General features: G+C 32.0%; 1 protein-coding gene across 1 annotated transcript; it reads left to right on the forward strand.

The window, feature by feature from the left end:
- The first annotated feature begins 4,016 nt into the window (after positions 1-4,016).
- Positions 4,017-6,873, forward strand: LOC114349412 (protein fork head). Its single transcript, XM_028299781.2, has one exon. It carries the CDS (start codon positions 4,454-4,456, stop codon positions 5,744-5,746), a length of 1,293 nt encoding a protein of 430 aa, XP_028155582.1. The 5' UTR covers positions 4,017-4,453; the 3' UTR covers positions 5,747-6,873.
- Positions 6,874-22,490: the final 15,617 nt, after the last annotated feature.

Raw genomic sequence — 22,490 nt, forward strand, 5'->3', positions numbered from 1 at the left:
CCTTCCACCGTAACAAATCAGCAAGAAATATTTGAGGGCAATAGTCGGCTGAATATTGATGGATCTCAGCAGGAAAATTCTAACTCTTTTGGGCGAGAAGATATCGCCCAAGCTAGTAACATCAGACCGGATGTAGCAAGACCTTCTACATCAAAAGGACTTACAAGTGAATCGACTTCATCTATTATTATCAGGCCCGACATGCCAAAACCTTCTACAAGACGAGAAAGCTCGGAGTCTTTCACATTAGAGGAATTAGAAACAGACACATCTTTGTTCAACAGCAACAGACAAAATATTGCAGGACCTTCTAAATTAGAGGCAGCTGCAGTGGCATATGTTTCTCCTATTCAAATTCTACCACTTCCAAAGAAAAAAGGCACAACTTTGAGGAAGAGCAGAGGAAAGAAATCCATGATTTTGACCAGTACTCCGGTAAAAGACGAACTAGAAGAAGGAATAAAAAAAAGGAAGAACGCAAAAACAAGGGTACACGAAACGTTTTTGCTGCAAAACAAAAAGATGATCAGGTAAAAGCTAAATCTGCTAGTGACAGCAATATAAAGGGCAAAGGTAAAGTCTTGAATAAAACATAATTTGAAAGAAAAAATGAAACCAAGAAAGCTTTACAAAATTCTGAAGATGACGTAACATGTCCTGGTTGTGAAGAAACATTTTTTGAAACCCCAGAGGACGACTGGGTGCAATGTAACTACTGTGGTGAGTGGTGGCATGAAGACTGTTCACCATACGAAGGAGTAGGGGTATTTAAATGCGACCACTGTGTCTAACTATTTTCGATATTTTAATTTTTTAACTGTTTTTAGTGTCAAATTTGCTTATTTTTAATAAAACAAGCTGCAATAAAGAAGTATTTTAAATTTGATTTGACTGCGATCTTTTACCTCACATTACGCGTATTTTTGCCCCACTAGTGGGGCAAAAGTACGATTTTACAGCTGAATAATGTTAAATTTTTTAAGTGAATAATAATAACATTGAATGATTCCCTTATAGGTCTGGATCCCGCGTATGAAAAAAAAGTTGATTAATAGCAAGCTGAAAATTTGTTAATAGCTTAACGGTGTCTCTTCGGACAAACTTTGATGTATGGGAACACTGGAACAGGGAAAGTTTTAATTGTGGAACAGGTTAAAAATTTGGAACGATCAGACCACGAAAACGGCACATGTATTTTGTCCGACAGAACAGACTTAAACTCTCCGAACAGAGATTAAACTCTCATGCAAAAATCAGACTGTTATTTATCACCAAATGGTCGTTTTAATGAGAGGAACATGTAGAATATGTCAAATGACAGGAAATATGACAGGTGATAAATAGCAGTCTGATTTTTGCATGAGAGTTTAATCCCTGTTCGGAGAGTTTAAGTCTGTTCTGTCGGACAAAATAAATGTGCCGTTTTCGTGGTCTGACCGTTCCAAATTTTTATCCTGTTCCACAATTAAAACTGCTCCTGTTCCAGTGTTCCCATATATCAAAGTTTATTCGACTAGACACCCTTAAGCTATTAACAAATTTTCAGCTTGCTATTAATCAACATTTTTTTCATACGCGGGATCCAGGCCTATAATACTTAAATGGTGCAATAAGCCAGTAGCTTTTACTAATTGAGTGTATCGGCTAATCAGTATCACTTTTACAACAATTACAATTTATTTAACATTAAATGCGTAGGTACTCCTGCCCCACCTTACTCTATAGGTAGTATCTACCTATAGATATGTCTAAATTGCCGATATCAATCAGTCAGATTAAATTAATTTATTAGAAGAATTTTTTTACTAAGCAACATAAATAAAATTTATTTAATTTATTAGATAATATTTTGTATTTCGATAACGACTTCCGAAGTGGAAGTCGAAACCTCAATAAATTTCATTTTTAACTCAGGTATTTATAGGTATTTGAAACGTAGGATAAATCAGTTCGAATTTAAAGCAAATAACAACAAAATATAAGCATAATACTTATCTATAATTAAATAAATTGATACCCGATCTTATAATCAAACATAAAATAGATAAAAGAAAAAAATTGAAGTTAGAGGAACTGGTCCGAATATGGGCTATGTATTTAATATGGGCCACCAAACTACCTAGGAAACAAGTAGTGTTATCTGTTAGAAAATGCCCAAATATACTAGAGGGCCCCTCTCTTGTCATATATTTACAGATTCCTCCACCAGTGCATATGTTGTTGTTACACAGTGTAGACCGTTTGATTTTGACTCATGAAAAAATTTTATTGGGTAAGTTTATATAAAGTGATATTTGTGTTTATGGACATTATTTCGGAATTGATATATTTTGCTTGTGCGACAGAAAGAGGGAAGAAAAGGGTGTTAATGTAGATTATGACCAAAAAGTAATTACAAAATCATAAGCTAATATTTTTCTTGAACGTACATATTTTGAAATATGGGCCCCTTGTGTGACGTAAATATGGGCTAGGGGCTCATATTCAGACCGCCCGCATTGATCTAGAAGAACTATTGGAAAAAGCCTTTCTGAAATCCCAGACGGCAGAAATAGCTAAGAATGGGTTTAAAGTAACAGGACTAGGGCCAATAAATATAACCATTTTTTCTGATGCTGATTTCGGTGCTGAGAAACTTGAATCTGAGAAAACTTGTAACTCGACTGGAATTTATTTGGAAGGATTGACAGTTCGCCTTGCAGAAACGATTTCTTTAGAAAATATAACAGTTCGTTCAGAAGATCAAGGACCAAGTTATTCTAAAGACCCAGATCGACCATTAAGGAACACAGCGAACGCAACAACTAAGTATGCCAGAACATTGTTCAAAAATATTCATCAGTCCATTCGTTCATTCACCTGTCCCATCAGTTACGAACCGAGCGTTTTTAAGAGAAATTAAAACTTCTCGGTTCTCAAGTTATAACTTTATCTCCGTATAAATTGGTTCTTAAATTATCAATTGAGAATATAAGAAAATCAAAATAAGGGAAGGAAAAAAGAACAGTATTTTCAGTTGAATTAAAAGAAAATATAAAGATAAAGGAAGGAAAGGGGAAGCGAATAGGGGGAAAATATAAAGAAATCCAAGAGAAAAAACAAAACCAAATTTAGTTCGGATGAAGAAGATAAAGAGGAATTTTTGCCCGCTGATGAAGACCTTGACATAGCGCAGATAGGACAGTAATCTCCTGAAAGCAGTGGAGCCACATATCTATTATGTATGTAAAGAAGAGTTTTCTGATGATACTAGATAATGGAGAAGAAACTGGTTCAATGTTTAATGTGCAATCTCTGGGCACATAAACAGTGTTCCGGAGCTGAAAGAGACTCTTATCTATGTTTGCGATTTTTGTAGATAATTTTATTTTATTTTTCAGAGATATTTATTATTCCTTAAGCATGAATTGTTGGCTAAGTTATGTCGTATTTTTATTGTCAAAAGAAAATTTTGATAGTTTTTTAATGGGGCCCATATTTCAGACAGCCTGGCCTGGTTAGAAAAATATGCCCCACTTCATATTATTACCTGTAAAATAAATAAGCTTTATAATAAAAAATACATAGTTAGCAGTTTTATTTCTAAGGTCTTATAGCATGTAGACATGACATTTAAACAGTATTATCAAAATATAATAAGCAAGTTTCAATAAAAAAACAAATGGGGGGCCCATATTCGGACCAGTTCCTCTACTAGCCTACTGGTTTCGACAAAAAAGTGTTTATTTATGTATTTTGTTTTATTTAAAAAAATATGTAATAGGTATACGGATGTAGGTATGTTTAATGGGTTTGTGCTTCAAAACAATGAATTACTTTACTAGCTTTACTAAAAATCCAGCATTCTAATTATTAAGGATTACCTCGAGAGATGTAATTATCCAAAAATGTTACACAAATCACAGTTCAGAAATTCCAAACTTTCAGATAAAAAAAAGTCACTAGATATTAGATACCCAGAATTTCAACTCAGTGCTTCTCGGCTCTTAGAAGAAATCATTAGTTCATACATCACTCGTTTCGTGGCGTCATCGGAATTAAGTGGGCGTCGCCGATATTCCCCTCAACCTAACTCACCGCCAACCCAGAGCCGCTAGCCAATCGCCAACTGTTATCGTCCGCCGATCACCATAGCAACGAATGAAGAATGCACGCGATTAGTGCCACGGTTGCTATGGCGATCTGCCCCCTCCACACTTTTGTATTTGACTATCCAACGCTCTGGGTACTTCAGACTAGCTTGTAGTATCTAAGTAAACAGGCTGCCAGAGGTATTTGTTTTTCCAATCAGTGTAGGTTTTGGAATACCTAAAGTGTTAAGTTGTTTGTGAATTTGATCGTGATGTAAACAATGAAACAAAACCGACGTTTGAGATAGAATCAATTGATAGAGCGGAATCGTTGACAAATACGACGAGTGGAAACTATTAGTGCAATAATACTTTAGTGCAATATGTTGACGCAAAAACTATATCCTGACGTAAATACAATGTCTACGGGAAGTAACGCGATGTCTCCCATGACAACAACGTACTCCATGAATTCTATGGCGATGGCCCAGATGAGTTGTTCCCCGCAGACTTCTATGTTCGGATCGGGTATGCTGAACTCGGGAATGACGTCCAATATGGCAATGAATCGAATACAACCCCGAATGGACCAGCCGATGAGTGAGCCTCCTCAATTAGGATATTCAACGATAGGTTCGCCGATTTCTAATATGAATGCTTGCATGGGTGCGACAATGTCATCTATTAATAACTATAATGCGACTATAGGCCGGGGCGATTTAGGTGGTGGTGATACTTCGCCGAATAGTGCGTTACAACGAGCTAGAGCCGATAAAACCTACAGGAGATCTTACACACACGCAAAACCGCCATACTCATACATTTCTCTAATCACAATGGCGATACAAAATAGCCCGCAAAAGATGCTGACGTTATCAGAGATCTACCAGTTTATTATGGATTTATTTCCATTTTATAGACAAAACCAACAGCGCTGGCAAAATTCCATACGGCATTCGTTATCGTTTAATGATTGTTTCATCAAAGTTCCTAGAACGCCTGACAAGCCCGGAAAAGGATCTTTTTGGAGTTTACACCCAGATTCAGGTAACATGTTTGAAAATGGTTGTTATTTGAGAAGGCAAAAACGATTTAAAGACGAGAAGAAAGAAATCCTCAGAGCGACGCACAAAAGTCCTTCTCATAGTGTAGACAGCAGTAGCAGCTCGGGTAAGAAAACTCCTGTTCAACACGGCGAAGACAAATCTCATCATTTAGACAAAGCTAACGAAAACATTGGATCTATGTTAAGTTTGCATCCTGCAAAATTAGACGTCGATCAATTGAATCTTCTAAACGCAAATGATCTTCATAATATGCAGCAACATCACCACCACCAAAATATGTCTCACGAAGAGTTATCCGCTATGATAAACAGAAGTAACCATCTAGCGTTGTCCAGCGAACACCAAGCGATGCTGCATCATACTCCGATGAACCACCACCTGAAGCAAGAGCCCACCGGATACACTCCATCCAATCATCCGTTCTCAATAACGAGGCTACTTCCAGCAGAAAGCAAATCGGACATCAAGATGCAATACGACATGCAGTACGCGGGATACAACACCTTGAGCCCGCTGCCGAACGCTATCCATTCTCATAGTACCATAGGTAATGATTATTATAATAGCCCTTCTTTATACCATAGTTCTTCGGGCACGACGTCTTTGTGACAGTATCCTTTAGCTTAAGCAAAGTTTTCTCGAATACACTATTTGTAGTTACGTATGGACGCGGTTCTGTTGGATAATTTATATTTTTGAGGCAAGTTTTTAACAAATTTTTAAATTATTTAGAGTAATCTCATATGATTAGAATATTTTTAAAAGAGAATAGCGACGGGGACAGTCTATCTATCAGCTTCTCTTATCTAAAAAGATAAAAAGCTCTAGAATAAACGATTAAAAACAATTTTTTTATAACAACTAATTGCTGTATTATCAATTTTTTAGTAAAATATCTCGTAGAGTTGAATGATATTTATCTGCAACGTACGATTGATCAAGTATTGGAGTAGATATCTACGATTTATGTTATAATTATTTTGTAATACATTATACGAATATATTTTTTCTTTTGCCGCTAAAAAATCTGTCAACACAATAATGTTGTATGGGCCATTCCACGAACATACGCCTGTTTTGGATTACTTCTACAACGAATATTTTATTTGCAATTTACTTTCGTTCTTCTTATTTTGCACAGTAAAATATTCGTTGTCGAAGTAATTCAAAACAGGCGTATGTTCGTGAAATAAGGTATATCTGAAAGGGGTATACGCAAAATCTTGATCTAATGCTATTTAAACGCATTCGTTTTTTTTCGAATCCTGTTAAAACTAGTAAGAATTTTTGAAAAATATAAACGCAGAATGAAAGATTACATTATTACCGAGGGCCGAAAGTCCCTGAAAACTTCTATAACGTTTATTTTAATAAAATTACAGGGGTAAAAAAAGGAAATTTAGTGTGATTTTTAATTTCAAATATCTCATTCAAAAGAAACTTTTTGTTTATCCTAAGGGACTTTCGTCTTTCGGTAATAATGTAATCTTTCATTTTGTGTTTAAATTTTTCAAAAATATGTATTAGTTTTCTCAGGATTCGAAGAAGTGAATACATTTAAATAACATTGGACTAATATTTTGCGCCTATCCCCGTAAAGTTGGTTAAATCAAATATGAAATATTGTGATATGTTAGTTTTAGCAAAACTTTTTAAACAGTACACTTAGACTTATATATTATATATAAAAATTTTAATTTTTAATTATTGTAATAAAGTATTACTTTCTTTTATAATTTGTTACATTTTTTTTCTCATATAAACCCTTTCCTTTATTTTTCCTTTCTTTTGTCTAATTAAGTTTAGTTTTTCAGTTGTTTTCTTTTGTCAATTTATGTCTATTCAAAATTTAAATTAGTTTTGTGTCTGTTTTAATATTTAGAACAGTTTTCTATTTTCGTATATTTTTTTTGCAAAAGTCTTCTTTTTTATAATTTTCCAAGTACTTATATGATAATTCTTTCCAAATTTTTGGCTGTCTAAGATCTTTGGGATTTTGGGATGATAGGATATTATTAGCTATCTATTCTTCTTTTGTCATTTTACAATTTTTTCTATAAGTGATTGAATTCAAGAAGTATAATTTTTTGACATTTCTCTTTAACGACTTCATTCTAACCATTTATTGAGTTTTTTTCGTAAATTGTTTGTTTACTTATTTCCAAATTTTCACTTGTTTAGGTAAGTACCGTCTCTCATTCAGAGGATGGATATCATTATCAATATCTTGTCTCTATCTACCGCCGCTGGCTCTGAATATTTCTATTCAACTACATTGAAACCAGTCTCTTAAAATTTTCCAGTCAATGACCATGACACTCTTGTCCTTCTTCCTATAATGCTTCCTCGTCTTATGTTTCCCTCTATTATCAATCTTAGTATTTCATATCGCTGTCTCCTAATTAATGGTCAAAGCTATTTTGTAACGTTCTTATTTGTATTGTGTTTATTATTTCGTATTCTTTACACATTTTTCGCAATACTTTCTTCCTTGTCCATAGATACCATTTTAAGCATCCTTTTGTAATACCAAGTTCCAAATGACTGTAGCTTATTTAGGTGTTTTTGCTTCCGTGCTCAGCTTTCAAGTCAATATTGTAGTACATATCGAAAATAAGTAGTATCTCAGAGCTTTTACCCCCAGTTCTGATTTAAGGCCTTTATGGTTCATTATTGCAGGGAATGGTTTTCGTTTTTACAATCGCATATCTTGCTATTTTTATCGTGGCCCTTATTTCTGTTGTTTGATCTAGCCTACCTAATATGTTAATATTGGCACCGTTTGTTATATTTTTATCTTTCTTTGTATTCTCTGATACCTATACTAGTGATATATTTATAATTTCGAAGTTTATTAAAGTCTTTTTATTTTTTTTAAGTATTAGGTTTCTAAATTTTATTTACCATAATTATTTTGAATGTCTTTTCTAATAAATACCATGTACAGCAGATTAAATTAATTTTTTGAAATATGTAATACATATTTCCAGCTAATATTTTTTTGGTTCTATTAATCTGTCTGGAGTCAAACCTATTTTATTATATAATATTTTATTTACCTAGTTTCTTCTTAATATCTATCTATAACATTATCTTCTCTTCTTTTCAACATAAACGTATTTATGATGACTTCATCTCGATCATTGACCAACTCAGTATTTTGTTTATAACCTGTTCTGTCTTCATTGATATGAATATGAATCATTCATCTAGAGTAAAGAGCTTTCTGTGAAATGCTTTGGCGATCTTTTTTTCACCCTGCCATTTTTCTTTTATTAGGAGCTTTTCTTAGGTTGTGTTTCCTACTGCGACGTGGTCAAAAAATCTCCAATAATATTGTGGAAATCACATCTCAAAAGTATCAAATTATTTTTTGTCCACTTCTTTTGTTTAAAACTGAGATAATATCCAGAATTGATATATTTGTAGGTATGTACCTAACTGTGCTTCAATTTAAGTTTTCTGTGAAGAATGATGATGACTCTCAGATATGTACCTATCTAAGAGATTTGTATAATTTTTCGCAATATTTCGGCAGTAAAACCCTTTGTGAATTTTCACCTACATAAAAATATTCTTCCATTCTGGACACATCGTCCATCCGTCCTTTACGGAACCTTCAGCTTGTTCTGTTACCTTGGGTTGCCCTTCTCTGGATTACTTTCACAGCTCAGTTATGTGGTATCCTTTATAAATTACCAAGCCAGTTTAGCCTTTGTGCTTTTTCAAATCTAACAATGTCTGCGCTATTCATTAATGTCCATGTACCATCCCTACAATGGGTTTGTCCAAATGTCTTGATTTTTATCAGTGCTTGACAAAGTATCCACATAGGTATGACCAGTGGCCTCATTTGACTCTCGATCCAGTAATATACTTTTCATTATTTCTTTGTAGGTACCAAAATATCGCTAAGAAATCATGATGTATTTCTTGACTAAAGTTGTTCTGTTCATTTATTATTGATTCCGGTGGGGATAGCTAGAGGCATATTCGTAGGTATGATTCTCTAGGTTTAGGTTCTCACCTTGACTAGTTATTTTGCACTTTATAATTGGTATTTTGTTTTACTTTCCTTAAATTTTCGGCCTAGTTTTGCCAATCTAATGCGTTTTTAGCAATAGATTTATAAGACATTCCCAAGATAAGTGTTTTATCATCTTCATTCATCAACTCAAATTTTCTCACATGTCAGCTCTTTACGGATTTATTGTAGCAGATGGTATTCCTCCCAAATCCTTGTCTAACTATTGTTCTATTTGGATCTATCTAGTAATATTTTTATAATTATCTTTTAGTATATCTATAATGGATCGTAATGTTATGGATGTCTATTTTTTTACATTTTTAAATTTTTTAATATAGATATATAATAATTAACACTCCTTGAACAAAAATCCATTGGATGTCAGATTTGTGCTAACCATTTCACTAACACTTCATTTCAAATTCAAATTTTGGAAATTTTGAGACCTATTTGATGCCATGAGTTATTAGAATTGTCCTGATACACGAAAAATTTCCGTCGGAATATGTAAAATTGAAAATTCAGATGTGGGGCGAGGTCTAATTAATTTGTTGTTGATATTTCCTGGTACCTCAATGCCTTTCGGTAGGAATCAATGAAATACACTCACCGGCACAAAATTCCGCCACTCAAAATTTTTGATTAAGTTTGACAATCTATAACTTTATTATTTTTACTCCGATTTTCAAGATTCTTGTATCAGTTTGTATTATACGGGGGTGAATGGAAGCATTGTTTTTTCTCCTAATTTTAAAAAATTCTGTGGGAAAATTGGAGGGCTGATTTTGTTTCATACTTTTGTATTATTCTGAAGGTATTACTAAGGTTTTGTTTTTTGAATTATCCAAATATCTCTTTTCTTGTAAGAGCTGTAATAAAAAAACTGCTTTGAAGGTTTATTTAATTAAAAATATCAAACGCACTAAAATTAACAAAACAAAACAAAATTAACAAAAAAACAATTCAATAGGGGGTACGTCCACCTCTTGCAGCAACGACTGCTAGCAATCTGTTTAGCATCGAATAAAGATGTGTTATCCTTGCCTAGGGAATAGCCCGATATTCCTCTACAAGGGCCATAACGGTACCAAATTTTCCGGAGGCCTAGGATGACGGCAAATATCTTTTTTAATTCATCCCATAAATGCTCAATAGGATTGAGATCTGGGGTGCATGCGGGCTATTCTAATCTTATCAATCCAACCTCTATTTTATGAGTCCATCAGTGTTTTTATTTACAAAAAATGGTACAGCTCTTACAAGAAAAGAGATATTCGGATAATTCAAAAAACAAAATTTTAATGATACCTCCGGGATAATATAACAGGACTATGAAACCAAATCAGCTATTCCATTTTTCCACAGAATTTTTTAAAATTAGGAGTTTAAAGTTACCGTTGCCGGAATAATACGAAATGATGACAATACATGTACCTATAAACTGGTGCAAGAATCTTGAAAATCGAAGCACACATAATAAAGTTATAAATTGTCAAACTTAATCAAAAATTTTGGGTGGCGGAATTTTGTGCCGGTGAGTGTAGATAAGTAAATTTTGTTATCAACTTAATTATGCTTTACATATTTTTTACTTTTGGTCTCTTCAATATCTATCTCGTGGAAATGTAAGAAGATAATATTTACTTTCTTGCTTGATCAATTTGTTGCAAATATTCAAAACTTATTAGAAAATGTGAGATTTTGTTAAAAAATAATAAATAATACAAATAGTGAATTTTGAGAAGAGTAAAGAGAATGAACTTTCAGCACATTTTGCATGTTTATATAGTCCGTCCGCTATAACTTTTCCCATGCGGTACGATTCATTTTCAATCAAATTAAGTCAAAACAGAAAGTGAAACGTACGCCGATGTGTGTAGTATATAGTATACAGTATACAAAATGTATATACACATCGACGTTCGTTTCAATTTATGTTTTGACTTAATTTGATTGAAAATGAATCGTACCGCATGGGAAAAGTTATAGCGGACGGACATTATGTTTTCAAAATTTTTGAATGACTCTAAAATTTTGATAGATCTTATTACAATTTTTAGCACATAAATATTTGCAAATTTACTAAATGCTGTAAGCACTTGTGTTGAATGTAAATAATAGGGCTTTTCATCGATTGTGATTTGTTTCGAGCTTCTGTCATGTGTCGTCTAATATTAATTAATATATCTACGTCATACGTTATTGGTATATACGAATGATATAAACCAAAGACGTATGACGTAGATATATTAATATTAGACGACACATGACACATGACAGAAGCTCGAAACAAATGAAAAGCCCTATATGTAAATTGGCGGAAAGTTATCTAATGTGACAGCTTCGTCTTAGATTTATTTTGACAAAATTTTAGTTGTTTTTTTCTGTCTTTATATTCATTTTCGTTTTAATAAATTTTTGATTTTGGAATAGGATTAAGTTGTCTTGTTTGTTCATTGTCACTGTTTATTCATATCAAGTCTTTGCACCTTGCTCTTCTTTTTTCTTCTTCTTCTTTTTTTTTTACCTATAGACATGCCTCTGTCTGTATTTTCTATGTGCCTCCAGTAAGTTGTCGCTCCATCGTTTTCATGGTCTTCTCACTGCGATCGCCTTCTTGGGGAACCGGCGCTAGCCGTCCTCACTACTCTATTTGTTGTCATTCGGCTTTCTTCTTCTTACCCAGTTATTATCTAATTAATGTTCTCCACCTTGCAACTTCGTCGAATATGTGTACTTCCAGATCTGTCCCATACTGTCTTACCATAGATTTTTCGAAGATATCTGAAGTCTCTGTGCCAGGTCTAGAGCTTCACGATACGATACAATATTTATACTTTTTAAGTATTGAGTATTGTATTGGTAATACCAATGAAGTATCGTATCGAGTATCGATATCGGCAATAATTTCTTATAAAAATATCGGATTGATATTGATTTCGATACGATATTGATACAATACTCGATAAAATATCGACATAAAAAAGATTATACATCTGAGCTGTGTAGGCCCTGTATGCCCACTTTTGCATGCTTGGCAAATGGACATTATTCTAAAAATATTACGAATATTGCTTATAACTTATATGTATATTCTTATAAAGATTGAATATTACTGAATGCTTCTTTGAAAGTCGACAAATACTTACTAATTCTGTATTGTTTAAAAACTACTTTTGAAAATATAATGAAATCCCCGGAGATTCGGAATAAATCGCAATTCAGTATTTGTTAAAAATTATTTTTGAGTCATCATCACTTACTTCCATAATATTGCCACAAATGCCACATGATATAAACAGTGTAATCATAACAGACATTTACTCACTCTCAAGAATTTCAAATTCATGCACTCAAGTGTAAAATATTATAACAGCTGATGCTTGGGTTGCAGATCACTTATACGTTTATGTAATAAATAATCAAGATCTAAATACCTATTCCACAAAGTATCTATAATCAAACAACTGTGGCGTTTTATTTTTTCTCGATATCGATATTTTCTCGATAATACAAGAGTATTGTATTGATTTCAGATAATGAGAATCGTATCGACATTATCGATATTTTTATCGAATATCGTGAAACTCTAGCCAGGTCGGGTTTTTGCCTCGTATGTCCTTATTGGTCTGATGACTATTTTGTAAATTCTGCCTTTCATTTCTTTTCCGATATTTTTATTTCTCCATATTGTGTCATTCAGGCAACCTGCGGCTCTGTTTGCTTTATTCACCTGATCTTCCGCTTCGGCTTCGAGCTTTCCGTAGCTAGATAGTGTGATGCCTAGATATTTAAACTCCATAACTGGTTCTATTATCTGACCCTCCAGATCTAGTTTAGGTACCTACGTCTTATTGGATTTGCTATTATAACCATGCATTTTGTCTTTTTTTTAAAGGAAATTACCTACATGTTAAGTTTTCTAGCGGTTAGGTAGGATTGGTGCAGCATACGTTGTAAAGGGCGCAATGAAATTCGTCCGGCTGAGTTAAACCTTCGGGTCAAGTAAATCATTCTTCATTTGGTGCCCATGAAACTCGTCCGCATATTCTTAACACATTGTAATGAAATTCGTCCGAAATAATATAAAATAGTATAAAATATTCAATAATAACATCACATTACCACGTTCACTAGTTAGTTTTTCTAGACGGTACATTTTTAATGCTTTTTTGCTGTTGTAATCTTAGAAAACATTTTGCTACTCACTTTCTCTTAGGAAAATTCGGCATTTTATTCACTTCAATTTACCTGTATACTACCCCATCAAAACAAAAATAGTTCAGAACAACAAATTAATACTTAGAAGTAATTTGCGACAACTAGCGCCATGCATACCTATTAACAATGAAGATTACAAACAAAAAACAATGAAGATTAATTTTACCTGACCAAAGTAAACAATAAATTTTAAACAAAACCTCGGTTTTTCTAATCATTTTTTAATGCATTAATCTCTATGACATGATATATTATATTCTAAATACCGATAATAGATATTGGGTTAAAACGAACAAAATTAAAATCGGACGAATTTCATGGTGGCATCGGACGAGTTTCATGGTTACTTTTGAGGGCTAAAATAAATCCGGACCAATTTCATGGTATCATAAAATGAACCGGACGAATTTCATTAGGTACGCCGGTTGTAAATCATCTTCACTTTGAGATACATATTAGTATTGCATCGTCTGCATAGCAGATTATTTTAAGTTGTTTTTCTCCCATTTGGTATCCTTTTTTTAGTTCTTACTTTTTTTTTATTATTGCATCCATGATCAGGTTGAACAATAAAGGACACTAAAGGATCAGGTTGTTCTGGTAGATGATTTCGATCGTTTTAATTATTCCTAGAGGTACCTCTCTTGAGTATAACAAATGGATAACGTCCTTTAATTTTATCTTGCCAAATGGCTTTTTAACGTCCACAAAACATAAATATGTCGGTTTGTTGTATTTTAAGGATTTCTCTTGAATTTTCCTCATAAAGATAGCGTCAGTGCATGATCTTCCTGACCTAAAACCTTGTTCTTCTGCCAATGTTATAATTTCATTCAGTATGTTTGTTATCACTTTGGTTGTTAATTTTGATGATGAGTTTAAAAAGTTAATTTCTCTGTAATTATACGGGTGCGATTTTTCTCATTTTTTGAAGAGAGGTTTTGTTCGTTTTATTAGGTATTTTTTAGTTTTAATAGTTATTGAGTCAGATCTTGTCCTCCGTACATTAGGAGTTCGTTCGATATTCTGTCCTCTCCTGGTGATTTTCTATTTTTAAATTTTCTTAACGCCAAAAGAAGCATTGCATAATTGCCTCTTGCTTGATGTGCCTTGCTGAGGTTGGCCTTTGCAGCTGTTTAAAGTGCCTTAGTTCACCACATTATCTCTTCAGTGCACCGTGTTCAGTTTTAATCCCCATTTCTTCTCATACATGTGTCTGCCCTCATTCCCTCATAGGAGTTGTCACTGAAGTGCTTGTTATTTTTTCTAATTGCCAGTTCTAATAAAATTTTGAGTCTAGTATAACCCTGAGATACTTTATCTCTCTCTTTAGCTGAATTTCTTGTCCCTGCAGCTTTAGAGTCGGTACCTAGTATCTCTAATTTCTGTCTGCGTGTGAAAGCGACTATGGTAAATTTGTGAAGATTTATATCTAGCTCCTCCAAATAAGTTTGGAGTTGCTAGCTCCTACCTCCCATCGTATTACTTAATTCTAGAATCTCATCCATCGATCTCTGACTACCGTATTGTCATGTTTACTTTTTCCTTGCGAGCTGATTAGCAAATCATATGCATATCCAATTGTTTTATAACTATTTTCCTTTATATTCCCTATTAGGTACTACATCCATTACCAGATTCCACAGCAATGGGGGTAGAACTCTCCCCTATAGAAATCATCTGCCGTATCTTTAGACGCCATACTTTTCGTCTTCTTTGTCTTTATTTTCATATTGATCTTATTACAAACTAAATATATTTTGTAGTTTTTTGTTATATTAAGTGTTGTCACTACTAAATATTAGATAAAGGAAGATATTGTTAACATTCAATATTTTCGTATATTATTATTTATTTATTTAATAATTAATAATGATATCTACATTCAATAGAACCAAATGCTTACATTTTAAGTGCATAGGTATACTTGAGTTTGTTTAGTAATATGTTGATTTAGTACCTACTCTTCTCTTTACTCTTTAAATTAATTAATGAAATTTACATATTAAAACTGATTCTTTTCCTTACCAAATACTACAAATACTAATATTCGCCAATGTGTATATTATGTACTCTGTATAAATGTACATAAATGTTTTGTATATATTTTTTATAATAATCCTTTATGTTGCAATCTATCTCATAAATTGTATAGTATTTCCAACGAATACCTAAAAGTTGTATTTGTTTTTGTTGCAATAAACATTGTTCGTTTTAGTAGCCATTTATCGGAATAGTCCAAACTTCATTTAATTTTAAAAAGGAAAACAAAAGTAGGAGTCAATGTGCTATACTGGGTGTTAGTAAACAAGTATGACAAACTTTAACAGGTAATTCTAAATGAAAAAATAATGACAGTTTATGATGACATTTTTTGACATGGAAATAATAACTTTGTATTCATCATTGGCGCGCCTACGGGTAAGGGTCTGAATTTTTTAAAGAAACAAATAGTGCGCCACTGAGATATTTCAAATTAAAAATGATTTTTAAATTTCACGTTTAATTTATAAGAAAAAACCTTTCTTGCCTTTTATTCATTTGGTGCACCGATTTTATGCAAAAATAAATAATCTTGGCGCGTATTTTTTTTTTCATTTCGTAATACATTATCAAGAACTATCCAATATAATAATACTAATCTAGAAAAATAACAGAATATATTACTAATAACATTTTAACTAGGTGCAAAGCTACAACTAATGTTCAAAATGACCTCTTTTAGAGGTGACAGAAGAATTTTATATTCACCATTGGCGCAGGTACGGGTAATGGTCTGAATTTTTTTAAAGAAAAAAATAGTACACCACTGAGATATGTCAAATTAAAATTCATTTTTAAATTCCTCGTATAATTTGAGACAAAAAATATATTTTGCCTTTTATATATTTTTATATATTTTAAATATATTTTTATAAAATATCTTAACGCTTACAAAGTATTCGAGTTTGTTTGATATGCATAGAAACTTATTTCAAATACTTTGTAAACGTTAAGATGTTTTATGTTTTTGCATAAAAACGGCGCCTCATATGAAAAAATGGCCAGAAAGATTTTTTGTTGTAAATTGAACGAGGAATTCAAAAATAATTTTTAATTTGACATATCTCAGTGGCGTACTATTTTTTTCTTTAAAAAATTCAGACCATTACCCGTACGCGCGCCAATGATGAATATTAAATTCTTCTGTCACCTCAAAAGGAGATCATTTTGAACATTAGTTGTAGCTTTGCACCTAGTTAAAATTTTATTAGTAATGTTTTCTGTTATTGTTATAGTTTAGTATTATTACAGTTGAGTCCCTGAATCCTTACCCGTGCGTCATCATTTAAAGCATACGAAATAAGTCGATGATAAGTCGGAAATGATAAGCAAGTGACTTGCTGTTGCCTTTAGTAAATTTCAATTTCCGACTTATCATCGACTTATTTCGTATGCTTTAAATGATGACGTACGGGTAAAGATTCAGGGACTCAACGTATATTGGATAGTTATTGATAATGTATTAAGATATGAAAATACGCGCAACCATGTTTTATTTTTTTTGATGAAAACGGGGCACCATATGAACAAAAGGCAATAAAGTTTCTTAATACAAATTAAACACGGAACTTAAAAATAATTTTTAATTTGAAATACCTCAGCGGCGTACATTTTTTTCTTTAAAAAAACTCAGACCATTACCCGTTGGCGCGCCAATGATAAATACAAAATTCTTAATTGTATGTAAAAAAATGTGCAATAACTACCTCTTAAAACATACCAAATTTCATTTTCATAGCTCAACCGATCTTAGAAAAATAAATAAATTGGCAGTTTGAAATAAAAATTTCAACACGTCGTATCTTGGAAACGAAGCATTTGCGGACATACATTTATAGAGTAAACTGTCATTATTTTTGCATGCAGCTGTAGATGTACCTGTTATAGTTTGTCATACTTATTGACTAACACCCTGTATTCATAGATACGTAACATTTTATTTAGAAAGTATTTTTTGTTTACTGAAATAATTATTTACTATATTATACAAATATTGAAAGATTTTCTCTTAATATTTTTCAACCAAACCAGTTAGACCAGGGCGGATCTGTAAAAATATTTAGTACATTTGGACGTTGAGAGGTGACTCAAATTTTTTTGCAGAAATTGCTTGAAAATAAATCAAATAATAATATTTGAGTTATCCTCCCTGTCAAAAAGGTCCGGAACATTGTTTAAATAATCAAAATGTCAAAAAATGAAGGAAAAAGTCGATTTTTTCTTCGTTTTTTGATTATAACTTTAAAAAGCTTTATAAATTTAAAAAGCATTATAACTTTTTAACTTTTCCGAGAAAAGTTGTACTAACATAAAAGTTGCGTAATTAAATTTGCTACAATAAGTTAAAGATTTAAAAAATAGTCACCCTTGTTGCCAAATAGCAATAATTGCGAAAAAACCATACAAAAACAAGTATTCGTATTTTACGTTTTTCAACCATTTATGCTAAACTTAGGACCTTCATATTTCACCCAGAAAAACTTTATGATACAGTAAAAAAATTCTTTAAATTTCATTAAGATCGGTTCAATAGATTTTGCAAAATAAATTTTGCAATCCGGCTTTCGCAAAAAAAATTCATTTTTTCAAAATGTTACAGGACTGAAAATAAAGCAGATAGCAAGTTGAAATTTTTTTTGCGTATAGAAGTGTACTGTACCTTTCATTTTCAATTTTTCAAAATTTAAATCGATTTAGATCACGGCGTCAGGAATTTTTTTTAAATAAACATTACATATTTTTGCTACGCGCAGGACAGCGGATAGTTTGCTCCGATTGGGCATTCCAATGACCTTTGATAATGATTGATATATTTTAATTTTTATTACATTTCGATATAAATAAATAAATTTGTTTATTGCAAAATAAAAACACATACTCTATCCTTTGAAATAACAGTTTTTTAGCAAAAACTTTCTTTGTTCATATATTTTAACTTAGAGAATAAAAGTTTATTATTTTTAAACATATGCAATTGTTTAAACAATATTTCACAAACAATAATAAAATTAGTTTGATTTTTGTGGAATTAAAATATCAAAATATAGAGTAAGAAAATAATATATTATTTAATTAATGTTTATTTAAAAAATTTCCTGACGCCGTGGTAATTAATCGATTTTAATTTTGCAAATTGCAAATAAAAGGTACAGGACACTTCTATATTCAAAAAAAATTAAACTTGCTATCTGCTTTATTTTCAGTCCTGCAACATTTTAAAGAAATGAATTTTTTTGCCAAAGCTGGATTGCAAAATTGATTTTGCAAAATCTATTAAACCGATCTTAATGAAATTTACAGTGTTGTTTAACTATATTATAAAGCTTTTCTGGGTAAAATATGAAGGTCCTACATGTAGCATAAATGGTTGAAAAATGTAAAATGCGAATACTTGTTTTTGTATGGGTTTTTTCGCAATTATTGTTATTTTGCAACAAGGGTGACTATTTTTTAAATCTTTAACCAATTTTATATTGTAGAAAATTTAATTACGCAACTTTTATGTCAGTACAACTTTTCTCAGAAATGAATAGTTTTAAAGTTATAATCAAAAAACCAATAAAAAAAAGAATGTGTGTGTACTTTGTACGCACGTAAGAAGTTATACTTCTATTATATGATTTAAACGAAATTAATATACTTTTTATTTATATTTTGTTTAAATATTAAACTAATTTATACTTACTACTTCTCAAACATTTTTATTAGAACAGTGCCAAAAATTAAAATAATAAAAGAATAAAACACACACAAACACATTAAACAAGCCACAAATGATGTCTGAACATTAATTGTCGAAAATTTTTTTAACTAAATACGTATTTTCTGAAAATACAATTATATAATAAATATACTTACAATCATAAAATGTATTAAAAAAAACAAAAAAGAAAGTTTCTATTGGGACTCGAACCAGCGCTGATAAGAGCGGTTGGTATTGGAATTCATTCGCCTTCTCCGCTTAGCCACGAACACTATGTGTCATTATTTACGAAGATCGACTAACTAAACGGATTAAACTTATGATATTTTGATATTTTGAAAATTGATCAAATTATTTTAATTTTGAATTGAAATGATTTAGAATTGAAAAAATACAACAAAACATGGAGTAAAAAAACAATATATTAGGTGAATATTGATAGAAATTTTGATGGTAATCAAATTATATAAATAAAAGTATTACATACTATGTATTTTGGCAGATCAAATAGGTAGGTTTATACCCATGATACATTAACAATTATTACGTACCTGTTGCTTTTAAAAACTATTTAAAAGTCACTACAATATTATAAACTTTTTTGTTTCTGTCCTCACAACAATAAAACTAATATATTATACATTTGTTTACCTTTACCTTTACCTCCAAACCACAGCTGCCATATCGGATAATTTTTGACATGTCATTTGAACATCCAATCAGAACAAAGTTATAATGCGCATGCGCCGGGCTGATAGGTTTTAACGTATAAAAAATCACCCTCTATCGCCGGTAAAGAAGTATAACTTCAAAAATCGAATTTTTCCTTCATATTTTGACATTGTGATTATTTAAACAATGTTCCGGACCATTTTGAGTGGGAGGATAACTCAAATATTATTATTTGATTTATTTTCAAGCAATTTCTGTAAAAAAATTTGAGTCACCTCTCAACGTCCATCTCAAAACAGATGCGCCCTGGACTAAGTTTAAAATAGCCAATTGTAGCTACTTAAATGTATGCCTTCGTGCATACATATGAAAATAAAAATATAATAAGATGACAAAATGTACAAGAAAATGTTTTCATAGTTTTAAACATTTTAGCCGTTTCATTTACACTTGACTTCTCCGTATCATCACATTCTTCTTCTTCTTGTGTATACGCAATTTTGCTTTGTTCATTGGGTTGTTGCCTCTATGGAAGATATGAAAGGTGGACGATCCATTTCTTGTGCCATCGGCCGATACTTCTTCTAGCACTTGGTGATTTGTCCTTTGCTGTTTTCTTTTGTCCGCCATTCTACGAATGTGATTATTCCATTCTTTTTTTCTATTTAGTGTCCACTCTGTAGTGTTTATATCTTGTACATTACATTTTGTTCTGATTTCGTCACTCTTTACTCAGTATATCTCAGTGTTTACTGTAATTTTTCTAAGTATTCTAGTTTCTGCTGTTTTCAGCATTCTCTGTGTTTGGCTGCCGAGTCCTGTTTCTAATGCGTACGTCATTATTAGTCTTGTACTGTCAATATACATTCTTGATTTCATCTCACACTTAATATGTCGGTTCTCAACGAAAATTTTTGCACTCGATTCGTAAGAGCATTAGAAAATTTTATGATGATGTAGAACTGAAAAATGCATTATTAAACAAGAAAGTTTCCATAGTGCATTTCGAAGTTATACAGGGTGTCCAGAAACTCTACCGACAAACGAAGACAGGAGATTCCTCAGATAATTTTAAGGCAATTTAACCCAATTCACCTAGTTCGAAAATGCTTCTGAAGGGAGCTAGAGCTCGTTGAAGATGGCGCCATGAAATTAGTTTTTCTTAAATACCTCTAGAAGGCTTCAATTTAGAAAAACTAAAATTGGTATGCATATTTACTTTTCAGAGATGAATCGATTCCATCGATTGCAAATTTCTAGTACCGGTCATAGGCGTCCGTTTTGGGTAGAGCAACGGGTATTTTATCGTATAACTTTTTTGTCCTTAATTTTTATGCATTTTTGACACCTGATTATTAAATTGTGAGGTATTCTAGTACTAAAAGGTACTCTTGCTTTAAGTCCGTAGGATGCACCGTTTTCTAGAAAAATCAATTTAAAAGTTTTTCGTTTTTGGAATTTGAAAAAAAATTGAAAGAACTTTTCAACAAAAAACGAAGTATTTTACCAACATAAAGTAAGAGTAACTTTTAGTACTCGAATACCTCATAATTTAATAATCTAGTGTCAAAAATGCTCGAAAATTCAAGACAAAAACATTATGCTATAAAATAACTGTTGACCTACCCAAAACGGACGCCTATGACCAGTACTAGAAATTCGCAATTAATGAAATCGATTTATCTCTGGAATATAAATAAATGTACCAGTTTTCGTCTTTCTAAACAGTTTTTTTTTGAAATTTTTTTTTGTAATTCAGAAAGTGAAAAATTTTCAAATCGATTTTTCTAGAAAACGGTGTGTCCTACCGATTTAAAACAAGAGTACCTTTTAGTACTAGAATACTTCACAATTTAATAATCCAGTGTCAGAAATGCATAAAAGTTAAAGATAAAAAAGTTATGCGATAAAATAACCGTTGCCCTACCCAAAACGGACGCCTATGATCGGTACTAGAAATTTGCAATGTATGGATTAGATTTATATCTTGAAGATAAATACGCGTACCAATTTTTGTTTTTCTAAATGGAAGCGTTCTGGAGGTATTTAAGAAAAACTAATTACAAGACACCATCTTCAAAGAGCTCTAGCTCCCTTAAGAAGCATTTTCGGACTAAGTGAATTGGGTTAAATTATCTTAAATTTACCTGAGGAATCTTCTTGTATTCATTTGTCGATAGAGTTTCTGGACACCCTGTATAAACGATAAATTTATAAGAAGGAGACTAAGTTTTCAATCGAATAGCACATAAAATAATATTAAAAATATTACTCTACATCCCACCAGATTGAAAACAATGGGAACCTTCTCTGGTTACACCTCCGAGGCTTCTAAAATTTGCAAGTCATACGGATGCTGAGACTAAGAAGATGAGGGAATTTTACAATTTATAATTCACGTCTTATCTGCTCAGCGCGGTAAAATTCCAACGACAATGATTCCCTTCGTACTCCAATCAGAGTAAACATGTAAATCAAAAATGAATAACCATTTTCAATTTCGTTACAACACGAAACTACAGCCGCATTATATTCTAGTTCAATCAGAGAGTGCAGCAAGCACCTCTACCAATTTCGAAACTTATTAGTCTCTCATCAGGAGGCACATATGCAGAATTACAAATTGTAAAATTCCCCCATCTTCTTTAGTCTCAGCATCCGTCATGGCTTGCAAATTTTAAAACCCT

Source organism: Diabrotica virgifera, chromosome 1 (assembly GCF_917563875.1).
Source record: "Diabrotica virgifera virgifera chromosome 1, PGI_DIABVI_V3a".
NCBI lineage: Eukaryota > Metazoa > Arthropoda > Insecta > Coleoptera > Chrysomelidae > Diabrotica > Diabrotica virgifera.

Coding starts and splice junctions, on each gene's coding strand:
- LOC114349412 (XM_028299781.2), top strand. CDS start 4,454: ATGTTGACGCAAAAACTATATCCTGACGTAAATACAATGTCTACGGGA.